At 43.1% G+C, this 17,779-nt stretch overlaps 1 protein-coding gene across 2 annotated transcripts in view; it reads right to left on the minus strand.

The window, feature by feature from the left end:
* Positions 1–17,779, minus strand: part of ADAMTS9 (ADAM metallopeptidase with thrombospondin type 1 motif 9) — a 160,826-nt gene that overhangs the window by 49,000 nt on the left and 94,047 nt on the right. For both annotated transcript variants that reach the window (XM_028152683.2, XM_008146269.3), the window contains 2 exons: positions 16,278–16,439; positions 13,864–14,040 (listed from right to left, as the gene is read on the minus strand). In XM_028152683.2, the coding sequence (XP_028008484.2) occupies positions 13,864–14,040; positions 16,278–16,439 (339 nt within the window). The remainder of the gene's footprint in view (positions 1–13,863; positions 14,041–16,277; positions 16,440–17,779) is intronic.

Genomic DNA, 17,779 nt, shown 5'->3' on the forward strand with positions numbered 1-17,779 from the left:
AGTAGTTGAGCATGGACTTACGAATCATGGTTTGATTTCTGGTCAGGGCACATGCCCGGGATGCGGGCTTGGTCCCCAATGTGGGGCATGCAGGAGGCAGGTGATCAATGATTCTCTCTCATCATTGATGTTTCTATCTCTCCCTCTCCCCCTCTCCCTTCCTCTCTGAAATCAATAAAAATGTATACTAAATAAATAAATAAATAAATATCATAAAACACATTTATGCTCCTATTCAATCCCCCTCTCCCCTCAATGGCTTCCTACCTCACCAGGTGTAAGGAACAAACCCTCCATGCTCTAACCTTTCCTCTCCCCTCCCATGATCTACCTCCATGTTCCTCTCCCGCAGCTTCATCTCTAACTTCATATCCCACCCAACCCCACCGCCCACCCACACAGGCCTCCTTGCTATCCCTGAGAGGTGCCTCGTGTGCTCCTGCCTCCGGGTCTGGCCCTGGAATACTCTTTTCCTGGATATCCACGTGGCTTGCTTTTGTCTTTTCCCAAATCTGCTCAAATGTCACCTTCTTAATGGAGACTTGCCTGGCCTCCTTCAAATTACAATTCTTCCTTGCTATTTATTCTCTCCCTCTTCTCTAATTTAGTTTTACCCCTGTCAGCAATCACTTTCACAATATATCGTTTCCCTTTTCTTACTTTGTTATTTATAGGTTATTTCCTCAGCCCCACTAGAATGTAAGCTCGGTGAGCTCAATAACTTTTGTGTGTTTTGTTCACTGCTATATCCCCAGAGGCTAAAGCAGTGCCTGGTTTATGGAACACACGCCCACACTTATGGGATACACAGATGAGTGCAAGAAACAGTGAATGAAGAGTCTCTGCTAGAATCTGGAACCACTTACATCACAAGCATTCTTAGGATTAAGTCAACATTCTGCACAATGCCTAGCCCACTGTACAGACCAAATACATAACTACTGCTCTCGCCTAGCTCCTGTGTCTATTGAGTCCGAAACCAGCTAAGTACTCTTGTGGTTTAATATTTAATGTATAGTTACAGCACCAAATGCTGCACCGGACGTCTCAGAGGAAGGTTATCTGAGAACGTGATATAACAGATGGCAGTGGCAGCAGCGAGGGACTCAGGATGCCACACTGCCCTGCAGAGCCAGGACTGACACCCCCCACACCATAGTGTCACATGTTTCTCCTCCCCAAAAATGTCACTTTAGCCAGATGGAAAAATGTAGATATACAGATTAAAAATAACCTACAAAGAAACATAATGGACGAGAATGGGTCCTATCTAGGTAATATCTATTTCCATTCTAGCTGGAGACATCTGAAAGCAAAACCTGAAGGCTCACACTGTTTTCATTTAGAAAAAGGCCCTAAGAGTGCAGGATATCCAGGACTACAAAACCAGCGCAGGTCCCGAGACTGACTAATGTAGCATAAATTGGACAGACATGAATCATGGCCACCTGCCTGCACACTCTCCACAAACTGACCACCACAAGCCTCTCTATTAGGGGGTCATTGTTACCCAAATGTTAGGGGCAGGCCATGTCCAGAAAGATCTAGTTTTAGTCCAGCAGACCCCTCCCTAGATGTGCCACGCCACACCATGCTGGGGGCTGTCAATGTTCCTGGGGGAGCCCACCCTTTTCAGATCTCCGGTCTGGGAACGCCAGGTGACCAAGCCCAGCTTCTGAGCTCCTTTAAAAATCACTCAAAACCAAGTGCAGTGTTAAAATGGTTTATTCAAAAATGCAAATATTCAGCTACCTCCCACTTTTGGTAAGGAAAATAAACAAAACCAGGAACCTGGCTGAAAACCCTGGGACATGTTCAGATGCTAAGGACTGAGCTCTATGGCTTTTAAAATGCAGAGGAGTGCTAAACGGGTTCTGGGCAAGAGATTGTTTCTTTTATGTGTCACATTTCAAAGTCAGTATTTCTAGAGGTTTTGAAAGTGGGAAAGCACTGGGGCTTGGGGGTCAGTTATGTCTGGATCCCAGAGTTACTGATTATAAGATGTTGGGAAACTTGCTTAGCCTCCCCGCAGTCCACTTTTCCTGCCTATATAACAAGGTCCATTTTGCAAGGATTACATGAGGCTTAGCAATTATGCACACAAAGGACCATCCCAGGGCTTGGCTCACAGCAAGGGCTCAGCAAACGGGGCCTTTGGTATTATTTCTACACTTCCGGTCAAGTGTGTGTCACATCAAGACGTGTAAGACTGGTCATCCTTTGGTGACTGGGATGTGGAGAGACTCATTCCTTCGGGGAAGTGAGCTTTTCAGGGGTGGCTGTGTCTTCTCATTTTTTATTTCTTGAACATGTGCTTGTGCCCAATTTATAGCCTAGAATCACTGGTACGTTTATAACTAGGTAAAATTCAAAACTCAATTTCTAATTTAAAAGGCTTTTTACATAGTCCATTGTTAATTTAAGGTTCTAGTTAACTCTGGAAGGTGGCCCCCACTTGCTGGCTAGAAAACCAAGACTTCTACATTGGGCACCAATGTGCATGTCTTCTTTTAATAAAAATTTCTGCGGTCTCCCGTCAAATAAAGTCTACCCCTTGTGGGGAAAATCCAGTATTTCCTTAGGGCTAGGTCCTGCCATAAAACTTCTGAGGTCGATGCCAGTGTCTTGGGTCCATTTGGCTTGCCTTTCCTCTACTGGTAGAGGTCTCCTCCATCTCAGGGCCTCGGAGTCACTGCCAGGTGTGTGGCCTTTGTTAGTGACCTTTCTGAAGAAGAGCTGAGAGACTGTCCTTCTAAGGCCAGGAGATGCACCACCTGAAATGTTCCCTGACGCACAGTCTCAGCGCTGAACTGCTGTTCTGAGTCTGCGTGTGTGTCTGTGGCGTGGGGGGTGGAGTTGAGTGCACATCACTCACTGTCTGTGAGAGCAGGGGCCGTTGGGAAAGGGGAAAGGGGGAAAGGGCTGTGCTGTGGTGGCAGAACTTCAGAAATCTTCTTCCCCAGAAGTTCATGGCCTGAAGAGCCAATTAGTGGCACTCATCTGGGAAAGCGGGGCACCGGCCCACGGCTTTTGAGATGGGTTAAAAAGACTGGTGGGGAAACCCGATGATCTCTGCAACATAAAAATTCATCGTCCCGAGAGGAGGAAGGGAGGGACTGTCATCAAACATGTTGGGGAAATGCTGCAGGCTCTACCAGGAGGACATGGAAGAAGAGATCTGTAAGAAACCCATACAACTGCGGGTGGGGGTGGCAGTCCTGCCTAGGGGGCACTTGGCGATGTCTGAGGACACTGCTGGTTGTCACAACGAAGAGAATATGCCATTGACACCCAGTGGGCAGAGGCCACGGGTGCTGCTAAACATGCCACAGTGCACAGAGCAGCCCCAACAGAATTATCCGGTCCCAAGTATCAGCAGCACTGAGGTAGGGAAACCCTACTCCATACCCATTTACAACCCACGGGACACTTTCTGGACCACTCACTGTCTCAGTTCCGATCAGAAAGGTAGTCTGCTATTCCCTAGATAAAATGCGAACTAGGACTAATCCTACTTTTAAAAGAGTACCACCCCCCAAAAGGCCTAAATATGCAACTCTGACACCAATTCCTAGATAGAGCTGGACCATGACATACATGCAGATTCTATCATGGATGAGGGAGGTACTGTTGTTTGAAATGTAAAATTAAAAGGAACATGTACATATGAGCTGTCAGCGCCATCAGAAGGATCCAAATATGTGAACATGTTGGAGTAAGCCAGGTTTTCTTTCCTTTCTTTTTTAAAAAGATTTATTTTATTTTGTTGCTAGCCCTGGCTTTCTCAGAGATGCCCATTCTCATTTATGCCTTTCTTTCCAAAGTTGGCCACTCCTGCCGACGTGGCCATGCAGAGGGCCTGTGGGTTGCCGTGGGCACACCTGTAAGCTTTACAAATCCCTCCTCCTCCAAGGAAAGAACACGCGACACTGCTTGCTGGTTTGCAGATTCACAGTCTGGTGATGCAACTTGGAGACCTTGAATTTTTAGCTCATCCTTTGACTGACCTTGATAGCTTCCTGGGATCCCACATAATATTTTATGGAAAATTTAACTCTCCAGAGAGAACTGCTTTCTGATAGCTAACCAGTGCCATTCCACGGGGCCTGTGGCTGTGCCTTCAACTCTGACTTTTGACTAGGACTCCTCTGTCTCTTCACCAGATGTCTCCGCAGGGTGTCTCAACCTTGGCACCATTTCAGCATTTTGGGCGAGAGACTTCATCGTTGGTGAGGGCTATGCTCTGCACTGTAAAATGCTCAGCAACAGCCCTGGCTTCTATTCACTAGAGGCCAGAAGCACCCCCAACCCATTTGTGACAACGAACGACATCTCCAGACACTGCCCAGTGTCCACTTGTGGTGGGGGTCGGGGTAAAAATCACTCCCAACTGAGAACCACTGAATTATCCCCAGGTTTTGAGAAAGTCCTTCAACACGCTCTCAAAATGGAATTGATTTTAATTGACCTGATGGGGGCAGGGCACACAGCTTCTTTTGGATGGAGTGGTAAAGGGCCTGCTGAACATCCATTCAACAAGGTCAAGATCTTAGGCTAAAAGGGTAGGGAAGCCCTGATCTATAGAGAACATGACATGTACAACGTGAAATCAATCCCCACGCACAGCAATGGAGATCCCAGCTGCCATGGACAAGCATTGTGTCCATGACCAGCTGTTGCTGAGGGGATCCTGGACACTTTGAGTCTGATTAAGAGACAACCAAGGAGAAAGAAAGAAAGATTTGACTAAGAAAGGGCCAACTGCAATGTGGGAATAGGTGAGCTGGTTGCAAGAGGGCTTTTATTAAGTGCAAGGAAAACAAACAGTACACATTTTCTTTTTCAAAGGAATCTGGGCTGTGACCAGGAGCAGCGGATAGAAAATAAAGGAGTCTGTGTATGTCCAAGTATTTACTGACAAGACTTGCAATAAAAGTGCATTTCCCTGGGAAAAGGGGAGGAGAAAATGCAGCATTCCCAGAGGCCTTTCATTTTAGCTCCTTGGGTGGGAGGTGGTAGAGGGAGGGAGGGAGAGAGGGAGACAGAGACAGGGGAAGAGAAAGCCACGGGGAAAAGGCCAATAAAAAACCAGGAAGGGTTCTGTTTATGCAGAGCTCTGGCTGCAGTACCCACTTTTATTGATGTTCCAGCACAAATCTGAGATTAAAAACAGCTTCGTAAAATGTGTCAAAAATGTTAAAGTCCTGCAATAAATCCAGACCCACTCTTCACTTCCTTGTGAAGTAAAATACACACTCTCAACATATTTATGTTTAAGAAAAATTAAAAAATAACCTATTTTGAAAAATTTCAAACTTAAAGAGAAATTATAAAAGCATCACAAAGAACTTTAAACCCCCTTATCCAGATTCCTCAACTTCCAACATTTCACATTTACTCCTTCCTTCATATATATATATATATATATATATATATATATATATATATATATACACATTTTATATATATATATATATACATATATATATATATACACACACACACACACACACATATATATATACATTTTTGGGAGAAATGTATGTACACTTTAATAACAGCTGATAGCTCAATTTTGAAAATGAAAAATATTTCAATAAACACTGCCTTTATAATTATTCAAAGTGTGTGTATACATTTTTGGGACACTACATATACACATATATGCCAATATTATTTTGTCTTTTCCTGGACAATTTGAGAGCAATTTCCAAACATCATGTCTTGTCATCTCCAAAACACTCATTTCCCCAAATCAAGGACACTCTCCTACAGAAATACCACACAAATCCCCAAGTCAGAAAATCACTATTGACACAACACCCCCCCCCAATCCTATGTATTTTTTTTTTAATGATTCCTTTCTACAAGTTAGTCCTTTATTTCCACATTTCTAGGCCAGTGCAATCAGCAGCCCAGTTCCAGAGTAGCTGGGCTCATTCATTCATTCCTCTATTGCTTCTGGTATGCCCGCATTGAGTAAGGCAGCAGGTGTGAACACTGGGCCTCTTCAGCCCAAAGGATATTAAGGTTTGGGGGAATTAAATAAATGATTTGAGAAACAGGTTTTCCAGTTGAAACATGGTGGCTACGCGTACATTTCTTCCTCCGTCTAGCTAAGAAAAAGGAATCAAACCCACCCTTTTTCCCGTTATATTTTCCCTCCCTTTATCATACACAGCTCCCCACCACAACCATGCCTGATCATTCACAGGCACGCAGACTGAGGGGGACACCGGAAGTGGGGGAATGAGGGTGGAGCCAGGAAGACTGCAGGAGAGAGCTCCCAGGGGCTGCTGTCCTATCAATGGGGATGAGCAAGACTCGGCAAAGGAAGAGTTCAACTCCTGTAGCTTAGCTTCTGCTCAAGAAATAGTGTGGAGGTATCTCACTGCAGTTCATCTGCTTTATTTCAACCAGAGTTATTAATGTGAGATAACTTTCAAATACATTTTAATTTCATCCTTTTTCAGAGTTCATTTGTACACAACAGCATATACATTCTACAACAACCCTTATCTCCACAAACATCTGCAGACCCCCCCTAACTGGCTTTAACAAAACCTAATCTATCATCCCCAAGATCTGTACATCTCTGAGTAAAGAAAACACTTCGATCTATAACCTCCCATTACTGAAGTTCTCTTTACATATTAAAATGTCAGAAACATCAACTAATGTGTGCTTACTCAATACTGGATGCTTTTTCCCCTTCCTCGGAATCTTCTAGCAGGCCCAAATTTTGCTCTTTACGGCTTGTTTTAATTTTAAGAGAAACAATTTTCTCATATTCATCCCCTTATACCTTGACTGTGCTCCTTTTGAAGCGTCTTTGACACAGAGCCCTGCAAAGCTGACGGCTCAGCCTCCACCGACTGGGCTCAGCACCTGTGCAAAGCTGCCTTCTGGAAACTCTCCTCCAAAGAGTTTCTTGGGAGTCAGGCTTCCACCAGGTAGCTACCCGGTGTTTTCCATTTTGGCCTTCTCCTGACGAGCATCAATCAAGCCTTGCCCTTCCAGCCCACTGCACACATAAACATTCTTTCTCCTGAACTGAACTTACTGCCAGGATGAACTTGAACTCTAAGCTGTACAAGAGGAGCATTTGTTTTAACAGCTGCTTTGACATCGAGGCCTGGGAGTAACTACTCCCAAGACAGCTGGTTCTGATAGCTTCTTTTTTTTATTGTCCTCTGCTCTTTCTAACGCCCAGCTGTCAGGGAACACCCACGGAAGTGTTCCAGAACAAAGGCACAGAACAGAAAGGCAAGAGAATGCCACTCACTGCAGGGACGGCCATCCTAATAGGGCCCCCTCTATGCTGAGCCAGGACTTTTCTCGCCCTCTTATTTTTATAAGTTTATTGGCTTCTTTGCCAGTTTATTATTAATTGCTAAAGATGCACTGTTGCCTAGGTTGCCCTGTCCAGTATGGTAGTCACCGGCCACAGATGGCTGCTTGAACTTAGAGTAATTAAAATGAAATAAAATTCAAAATGCACTTCCCAGTTGAACTTGGCCACATTTCAAGTGCTCAGTATTAGCCACATGTGGCTAGCGGCTTGATATTGGAGAGCAAAGCCAGACAACATTTTCCTCAACAACATTTCTGCAGAGAGTTGTTGGCTGTGCTGGCCAAGGCATAACCTCTTCCTGAGGAGAAAGGGGGTGCAGACCTGGCTAAGAATGATGGCTTTGTAGAGTTGTTGTAATTGTTGTTGTATATATTGATTATCTTCCATACATCTTCCTGTGCACTCTTTCCTAGGCTGCCTATGTTCTATTTTATAAATTTCTAGAAAGGGAAGTTGTGGTCATTAAAACCATCCATGGAAATGACCCCAGTTTAGAGGAAACAAGAAGCAAAGGTGGTAGGTGGCAATGCACACGTTCCAGACATTGGTACCCACTGAGTAACCAAGGGGTGGGGGTTTGCTCTTGGCCACAGCTCCCCACACGTGTTGGGGGCTGGGAACCTCAGCAGGGAGCGGCAGGGAGCCAGGCCCTCCAATTATCCTGGCTTCCAAGCCACTGAACTCACTTCTGGGTTCCAGTGTAAAAGCGAATAGAAGCATATTCCCTGCTGGGAGGTTTTTAAAGGTTTCATGCCATTAGCCAGGGAGCATTTATCCCTGAAAATGATTGGGAAAGTATATATTTAAAAGGAAAGATAGGATCAATAATTTGTATTTATTAAACAAAGTTCATTAGCAGCTATATATATATATATATATATCTTTATTGCCCCCCTCCCCCACCAGGGATGGGCAAAAGTAGATTTATAGTTGTGAGAACATGGAAGTATGAAAGTTTATTCTTGTATTATTATTTATTATTATAATTAACCTTCTTTGCCCACCCTGTGTGTATGTGTGTGTGTGTGTGTGTGTGTGTCCTAATAGCAATATGTATTTTTTTTATTTTTATTTCTATGGTTTAGTGAGGCTTCCAGGAAAAAAAAAGGGTCAGTTCTTTAATTACACGTGTAATTTTATTCCTTTAATACCAGATTTTTCTCTCTCCCCTGGAATGAATAGCTCTGCCTTGTTCATGCTGCATCTCAGCACCTAGAACAGTGCTGGCTCACAGCGGGCACACAAAAAGTATTTGCTGAGAAATGAATGACTTCTATTTTTTTAAGGAATGACCCAGAATTTTTTACTTCCCCCTCATAAAATAAATCTTCCCTGACTGCCTTCACTGGTCAGGATTCCCCACCAGCCCGTTAGACTTGGACTCAACCTTGCCTCCCACTCCACATTCCAGTTTCCAATCCTCTCCATTCCAGAGGGCGCCTCTGACGTGAGTCAGCAGAGGCCCCTTCCTCCTCAGGCCTAGGAGCCCTCCACCGCTGCCTCCCCCGCCCTGCCCCCGCCTTTGGACTTTTTAAAACTGTAAAAGTGGAAACCTGTCAAGCTCTCATGAAATATCAGCTGTCGGAGGTAGGAACAGAGTCTGAGACAGGCAAACAATCACTAAAACACTAGAAAAAATGGTCAGCTAAGATTTATCTCCAATGAACTAGATGCAGGCCAGCAGTGGGCTTGTTTTGAACACATTTTTAGATGAGTGGTTTGGAGACTTAATCTACACTAAATTCAGGTAAACTTAGAATTTCACATGTTGTAATGTTTTGATTTCAAAAACTATCTCATTTTTTATACTTCATATTGGTAAGCCAGGTAATATGTTTCTTTCTTTTTTTTTTTTTTAAAGGCACTAAGCAGTATGTTTAAGATGTGTCTTTGTTAGTTAAAAAAAAAAAATCTCACATTTATAAACAATGCATATGCATTTAATGTGATGTTCCTTATGGTCTAATCTTTCCATCCTCCTCCTAATCTGGCTAAATGATTTCTTTAAAATGAAAGAGAAATGTGTTTTGCCATTCCCTAAACATAACCGCTTGTTTGAAGTGGTCATAACTGCTGGTTATGGGAACTGGCCGATAACAGGATTAAACTGGGATTTTCTGTCATTGGAGTGACAGGGACAGTCAATACTCGCTCAATAAGTTTGAGGTGAGATGGAGTTTGATGTTAGGCATATCCTTTATCAAATATGAACAGGAGTTTAAAAATCTCATTATGAACATGGACTATTTGTTTCAATCAAAATAAGCAGGACTAATACAGTGAGTATACTGACACTGAAGTCTTATCACTAAAGTAGATTATCACATAGATCATTAAAAACACCTCCCTCACAGGGTAACCTGGGTTGAATGTGATGTGTACTTGCTTAACTTGGCTTGGTAAATAGTTAATACTCAATAAATGTCAGCTATGATCATATGCTTTCAAGAAGTATTAGTTTCACCTTATAAAGTTATAAAGTTATTATATTCACCTAGTCAGCACCTTATAAAAATGTCAAACTCATATAGGGACTCCCTTATTTGGATCCCTGCACCCTCAATTACCATAATAAATTACAATGAAAACTGGAGGCTCAGTAGGGAATGTGGCACCAGAAGGTGTCTGGGCTCATCTTTATGATTTATAATTTTTTGAAAAGTGCAGGATCTCTTAAAACTTCCAAGTGTATTGTTACAGTGTTCTCTTTATTTTTCTTTAATAAGAAATGATTTCTGAAATGTATTGCAGGCGAACAAAGAACAGAACTGACAAATGTGGGAGTATTTTACAGTTACCTGAACACAAGAATAAGGTCTGAGGAATTTCGGGGAGCTTTTTCCCATACCTATCTCCTCTTTCATGTGCAGAACCACTTGTTCTAATCACACGCTTGTCTTCTGGCTATGCTTTATCATTACCCATAAACTCACTAAATGGAGCATTCACATTTCATCGTTCAGACTCAGTGAATCTAACAGCGATATTAGTAAAAGGAAAAGAAAACAAATGTTAAGCCCCAGATATTTTTGTTTATATCACTAAGCATCATTTCCAATTCAAAGATATTTTTTAATGTATGCCTTTAGAATATACATTTTAAACTGTCCAATTACATAAAGCTTGTCATTTGGCTACTCAGATTTGGAGAGGAATGGGACAGGTTGCAGGGGATATACTAGTACAAAATTAAAACGTATCCTTTTAAAACCAAAAGAAACACCCAAATGCCTTTCTAGTTCCCATAGCCTATATGACTTTACAGTCTACTGATAAACACCGATTTAAACATTTGTATATAAAATTAAATAACGTGGAAAAAATAAATTATACTTTATTATATAAACACATTGAAATCTGTACTGCTCAAAATATTCAGATAATACCAGTCTTGGCTGCTTAAAGCTGTGTTCAGAAAATATGGTAGAGATGTTTACAATCTTTATTATTTTGCTAGAGAGAGATTCAGTGAGGTGATAAAATAGCTGATGTCAAACATCTCCTCCTTCTACCTACAGGAGCTGCAAACTTTACTATGGAAATGAGGTAGACAAAATTCATGAGTTGGCCACGAAGAAACGAAAGCACAGCTCCTTCATAAATTCTCATTGTTCGGGTTGACAAGCATTATTCCAAATCACCCAACGCAAGGCTCAGAGACTGCTTGGAGGCTTGTCATGGAAAACACAAAAGAGCAATTTCTCCGAGGCAAGAACAGTGGGCAAGATGGTCAGCTAGCAGATACACGGAGCGCGGCGAAAGAGGGATGCAATGGGACCAGCTTGCAGGGGTGACATCACTCACCTAGCCACCGTTTTCACTTGAATTATCTCGATGAATGGGCTTACTCTAGAAGGCTGCGGGTGTTTAACCTACTTTGGGCTGCATTTGACAGTACGGAGCTCTCTTTCCAATGCACCCCTCTAGTCAGGGGGCATGTGCACGCACTACAGTCCGCTGCTGGGGCAGCTGCAAGAGCCACCCAAAGGCCTATCAGTGGAAGAACCTGATTTCAATAACAAAACAGTACCGACTAAGAGTGCAAGGACACATGAAAAGGCGGACAGAGAAGCCTGAATTTTTGAGGATGTTTCTTATTAATCATGACTTAATCCACAGTGACCTGAGGCAGAACTAAGGTCCCCTATGTTTACAGGAGCTTCCTTTTAGACACTGGGAGCCATGCTAACAGTGATTTGGAGTTTCTTTCCTAAATATTGCTCCTTAGTTGCAACTGTTGAACGGGCTATCTCCATTCTGACCTTGGAAAGGCCTACTTGCTCAGTGGCCATTGCTGCTGACACTACCTCCAGCGTGGAGTGCGTGGGGACAGAAGAGAAAGCAAGTGGCCGAAGGACTGTTACCCTTGGTCTCATAAACCTAGTGCGCTTTCCTTTGAAAGCAACATGTTAGCACCTCACATGTACTTTTTGTTGTTAATTCCACTGTCAGTTACAATGATGGAGCACCATAGGAGTGGCTTTATGGCTAATAACACAATCCACTGAGGTATGCTTAAATTTAGGATTACTATGAAATTGTACCAAAGCATCCATAAAAATCAACAAAAGTAAAACAAAAACCCTACCGTAAGAATCTAAAAGACTTACATATATTTAAAGTAATATGTTACAAATGTATATATTTAAATAAAATGCTTTTGATTTAAATTTTTAAAAATCACAGTTAAAAGCCTTGCAGGAGTGGCCTTACTACTAGACGGCAGAGGTATTTAAATATATATTTGACTAATGATCGCTTTACAAAGGAAGCACTCAAATCAGAGGCAGCAAAATGTGTGTAACAGAGGATCAAAATCTCTATCTTTTTCTATGTGCTTCAAAAAACTCTTCGTAGGCCCAAGAATGACAACTATAGTAAAAACAATGTAAAGTATTCAGTTAAATTAAATAGCAGATCATAATTTTAAAATTTAAGCACTTGAGCTCTTAAAATATCTGTGGGGGAGGGTGGTGATCCTGTGTAAAAAAATTTGAGCTGAATTTAGAAAGGATTTTAAGAGAACGCTATGGGAAATCAATATATGTTATATAGTGTATCACAGGGTAAAACTACTTTTGCCTGACTCTGTATATATACTATACAATATATAATATACAATATATATTACATTATTGTATTGTATTATATTGGGTATACACACAGACACACACCCTCTGAGGTTTAGATGTTTTTGGTCAAATTAAAGAAACAATTTGTTAGAGAGCTAGCAGATTTTTTGAAACGTAACTTGGCTGTGGTGTTGTGGGCTTGAGTGAACAGGGTGGAAATATATGGGGCCCAGGAGGGAGATTTTCATGAGGAATAAAATGTGATGGTGACTTAGGGAAGTTAAGAATGCCAGAGGATGGGCCTGGCATTCTAAGCACATTTCTATTCTTCTTCAAACTGCTCACTTTGGGGGTGCCAGTACCGCGGGCAAGATGCTCCAAGTGAAATGTACGACTGATTCTGGCACTTCTAAGCTCTTCAGTAAAACCCTCACAGCCCAGGGAAATAGCGCCCGTTGAGAGGGCACGCTGAATGCCTCTAGAGTCCTAATGACTACAAGGCGCAGTGGCTATATCACTGTGCTCAACCTGGGACACGGCAACCTTGACCGTTAGAAGCTGGTTCCAGGAATAGTTATGACTACCCCTAGAACCATATAAAAAATTCCGGATATGACCTAATATAATGTGATTTCAGCTTCAGTGCAATTAATGTGTTTACAGGCATGTTTAGTACACTTACTTGAAACGGCCCTAATGGCTCCACAAGTTACGGCACAACTTGGCCATAGGATTGTTTTGACATAGCTGACCCTTCTGTGCCAAGAGCTGCCCCGGACTCCTGCACAGTGCGGAGCGGCAACCCATCTCACGGTGCCAGCCAAGCACAGAGCAAAGGAAGCCGAGGTCCAGAGCAAAAAATGGTCTCGGATGGGCTTTGTGTCTTCGTGGAAGAAAGAGGACATTTCAGACACCGTGTAAAGCACCAGGTCACGGAGTCCACGGTTGCTCTTTTGCATTTTTCAAATGACTTCAGTCTATTTTATGGGCACAACCTTTGAGGTGATTGTGGTGAGAGCTGTACCTGAGTGACTGCAGAAAACATTGCTTTGGCCTCAATAAGCAGGTATTTTCCCCAAAGGAAAGGAAGGTCCGCCTGCTATCGAGCTGTCTGTTTAAATCACTTTGGAGCTGAACAACTACCTTAAGGTACTTAGTTTCTTTTAAAAAATCCAAACACACCTCACCCAGTTCTTCTAGGGAAGGAAGCTACTCCCTGGCAGGAGGCTCATGCATTCTGCGGAGTAGCTTTGGCAATCTCACAAAAAGCCACTCTGTTGTGTATCAATATGAAGAAAACAACAGACTGCTGATCGCCAGGGAATGCCCTTGTGAGCATGACAACTGTCTGTCGCAGAGGAGGGCCTCAGAATGCCTCGGAACGGGGTGGGTCAGCTAGACAGTCTGGATAACGAACAGTAAGAGTTAGGGCCGTACCGAACTCCAAGGGCTGGTGCTCCATGCAGCGTCTTGGGGACAAGCGTGCGGGTTGCACTGCTCCCGGTCTGGAGGCTTGTCCAGAATTTCACAGCTCAGATCTGGAAAGCGCTCCCCGCTGGGCCGCTGACAGACCACCAGCCTGGTTCGCAGGCCTCCGCCACAGAGCTTAGAACACTGTACAGAGGCAAAGGAAGGCTACAGTAAGCTGTCTGAACAGCCAATGGCAAACTTTCTTTTCCCATAAGAAATATTTCTCAGCCAAACCCTACCATGACACAGGGCAAGCAAGCCTCTGGACAAAACTCTGACTTATCCACAGCCGACCTACAACAGACGTGCTCTCTGGCTCAACGGGGGTACTGCTTACCCAGGGCTTCCTCTCAGCCTGCACGGAAGCTCTCAGAGACATGATCTCACCCAGAGGAGAGAATAATTATTTGCCCTATTTCACATGTGGGGCAACTAAGCTTAAGAGATGTTAATTAATCTGATAAGGTACATTTAATAGCAAGAGTTTAGAATAAGATTACAGTATAAAACCAAACATCAAATATGCAAAACACCACACAGTACCACCTAAAGGAAATACTCTAATGACTTAGCCAGTTTTACTTCCTGGCAACCTCTAAGAAGCCGTGCCAACCTCTAGCTGTTCTGGGATGCCAATCTTCATGAGAAGCTATTTTACGTTATCTCCAAATCTTAGCACAACTCTGACCCTCCCCAGGGATGAACACCCAGCGTGACGGGTTGCTGGATCAGGTTCTGACTCCTGGCTGGATGCGAACTTCCAAGGCAGGGACGGATGTGTTTCTTGGACGGAACCGCTCTGCTCACTTCCAGGAACACCGACGGGCGGCCTCCCTGCTGTGCCAGGGCCAGATCTCCCGCAGAATCTGGATGATCTGGTCCTTGCTGACAGCAAGCATTCCCGCCAGTGCTGCCCTCTCCTGGCTCCAGTCCAATGACAGAAGCTTAATCATGGGCCCCACAGGACACAGCTTTTTGAGGAGTTTTGGGAAAACCATGATACATCACTCTCAAAGCCTGACTCCCTCTTCCTGCCTTTCAGCCAAGCCCTCCAGAATGACGCACTGTCAACGAAAGTCAACAGAAACCTCCATGTGACTGCCCAGGACGACTGGGCTGCGTGCGGGAAACCGTGACATGTGGACACGATTCCCGTTAGCCAGGGGCACTAGTGGGCCCAACCACTTCATTTGCCCGCCCCCCCCTTGGCATCAGGGTCTCCAAGATATTAATCCTCATGTTTTATTTTATAAACTAGAGGCCCGATGCATGAAATTCATGCAAGAGTAGGCCTTCCTTCCCCCCTGGCTGCTGGCACCGGCTTCCCTCTGGCACCCGGGATCTGGGCTTCCCTCACAGCCTCGGCTTCATCCAGAAGGTCGTCCGGAAGGACGTCCGGTCTAATGAGCATATTACGCTTTTATTAATATAGTTTGTACAGTCAAGACAGAAACACTCAAGAAGCTTTAAATAGGTGATTTCCCTGTAAATTCAAAAGTAGAGACATATTTTCTTGGTTAATTAAACACAAAACAGTAAGTATATAAGCCCTACATGTAATAGTGGTCGAAAGCCCACTTAATAATGATAGTGATGCTAATCATAATAATAATTATTACTAATAATAATAATTTGTATCATGGCAGTTGACTTTGATTGAAGGCTAATGTGCTAGGCATTTGACATGCACTATCTCAAATAATAGTCATGAATATTATGAAGTTGATGCCATTATTTTTTCCATTTATAGAAGAGGATACAGATGTCTGGCAATGTTACAAGGCTGGGAATGGTACCCAGTTTTCTCTGGCCCAAATACTCTATTGTCTTTCATCAGTCATAGCAGGTCACTCTTTAGAAAGATCTAAAAGGTAACAGCTGAAGAGTATCATTATTTGAGAATACAGCTAATTATTCACTTCCATGTTTAAAATGAGTCACCTTTGATAGGAAGAACAGAACCTATTAATTATGGTTTCATCCAGAGTTTGAAATAATGAGAGATTACACCATGAGAATAAGAGTGTATCAAAAACACCCCAAAACTATGAAGAAGATGGCAACATTTCCATTGACGAATTTTACATATATTTTCAATCACTTTAAAAGTTTCCTCCATTTTTAACCAGCAGAGGTTAACAATTTAAATTAGCATTTATCTGCACTTTTCTAACCTGCGTCATCAAGCTGTCTATAATTGATCAAAAATGCACTTTTAAAGTAGTCTAGCATTAAGACAGGTCTCCTAGTCAATTTCAAAATAAAGAAGCTTTAACTGGAGCTAGTTCTTCTTCCTTCAAATAAACTATGAACAATAACAGAGTTTGGTTAGCAAAATTACTGTTTTTTCCAAAGCACGTACAAAGGGCCTTGACTCTCACCTCTCCCCAGCTGCCATAAGCCCACTGCGGACACGGGCCGGACTCACAGGCTCTTTGCTCATCGGGTTTGATTCTCTCCACACAGTCACTTGCGGGGTATCCGTTCTCATCCTGACATACAACGACACGCCGCTGGAACCCGCCAGCACAGGTACTAGAACACTGAACACATCAGACATCGGTCAAAGGTCAATCCTCACCTCGATTTCCATTTTAGGGTCATAAAAACCAGCTGATGGGAAGGTCAGAGGCGAATGTGGCAGAAATCGTTCCCCATGGACAGAAAGCAATTGTAAGAACTTGCCTTCCGTGCGGCTGTTTAATGTGCAAGTCTTAAAATAAATACCCCGAGGGCAGAGACGCGCTTCTCCTTGGCACGCCTTGGGCCTTGAGTAGGTGTCCGTGATAAGTGTCCAATGGAGGTGTCTGATATATGTCAATGTTCCATGCATGTCTCTGAGTGATAATGTGCTGTGGTTTCCAAATGAGCCTTATGTATGGTCCTCTCTTCTCTTCTCCAGGCCCCTGACGGGTACACAGGTGTGGACTGACCCCCCCAGTCTACTGAGAAAGCCTTTTCTTTTCAAAACTCCAAGTGCTTATTCAGAACCAACCTGGGACTTCCCTTACAACAGGGGAGTCAAATGACCTGCTTAACGAATAGCCGGTTGTCGAAACTAAGCTTTCATATTAACTCATTCACCTGTGTGGAGCGCCACTTAGACATCAGTTTCTCACAGGCAATGTTCCCGTCTCTCCCTTCATAATAGGGTCTACTTTAGGGGCGGATGGCAGCAAGGTTTTTCTTCCTTATTTCTATTTCCCAATGGGCTTCCTTGAATGCCATATGGACAAACCTCTCTCCGGATGGAGGTTCCGTCTGGCACTCCCTCTCATGGTTGTTCCTAGAATGATGTTTGCATTGCAGCTCGTTTCCCACCCGGGCTTCTCATAGCTCTCCTGTTTATCTACATCGTCAGCGTGTTTGTCTTCCCATAACTGCGTTATCTTTTGAAACCCAATGTGTTTGCTAGTATTCTTCCCTCTGACCCCTAACAGTTTGCCTGTGTGATAACCATCTAGTCCTCAAAGCAAAGCAATTCCCACGAGTTATCATCTCAAATGCATTCGAAACAATGTTTTGAGTTCCGGGTTCTGGTGACCGACTTGTGCTTTCTATCAAACCTCAGCCCACACCTGCGTTATTTCAAAATACCTGCCAATACTGCTTCTTGCCGGTCGGCTTTTTCCTTATCATGATGTGAATGTAGTTTGCTTATTACATAGGTCCTCAGTTCAATTTCCCTCCCTATGCTTGTTAAAATATGAGTGGCTTAAAATCATATTGGGTTTAATTTTAAAACATGTATAAAGCAAGAAAATCGATTTATGAATTCTGTCTGAGAAAATATTTAGATAATTTTCAATTTAGGTAATTTTTGAATGTTTTAAAATATTCTACCTCTATTCTCAGATGGTCGGGTACACTTACTCTAAACTTG

The sequence above is a fragment of the Eptesicus fuscus genome, chromosome 18 (assembly GCF_027574615.1).
Source record: "Eptesicus fuscus isolate TK198812 chromosome 18, DD_ASM_mEF_20220401, whole genome shotgun sequence".
In the NCBI taxonomy this organism is placed as follows: domain Eukaryota; kingdom Metazoa; phylum Chordata; class Mammalia; order Chiroptera; family Vespertilionidae; genus Eptesicus; species Eptesicus fuscus.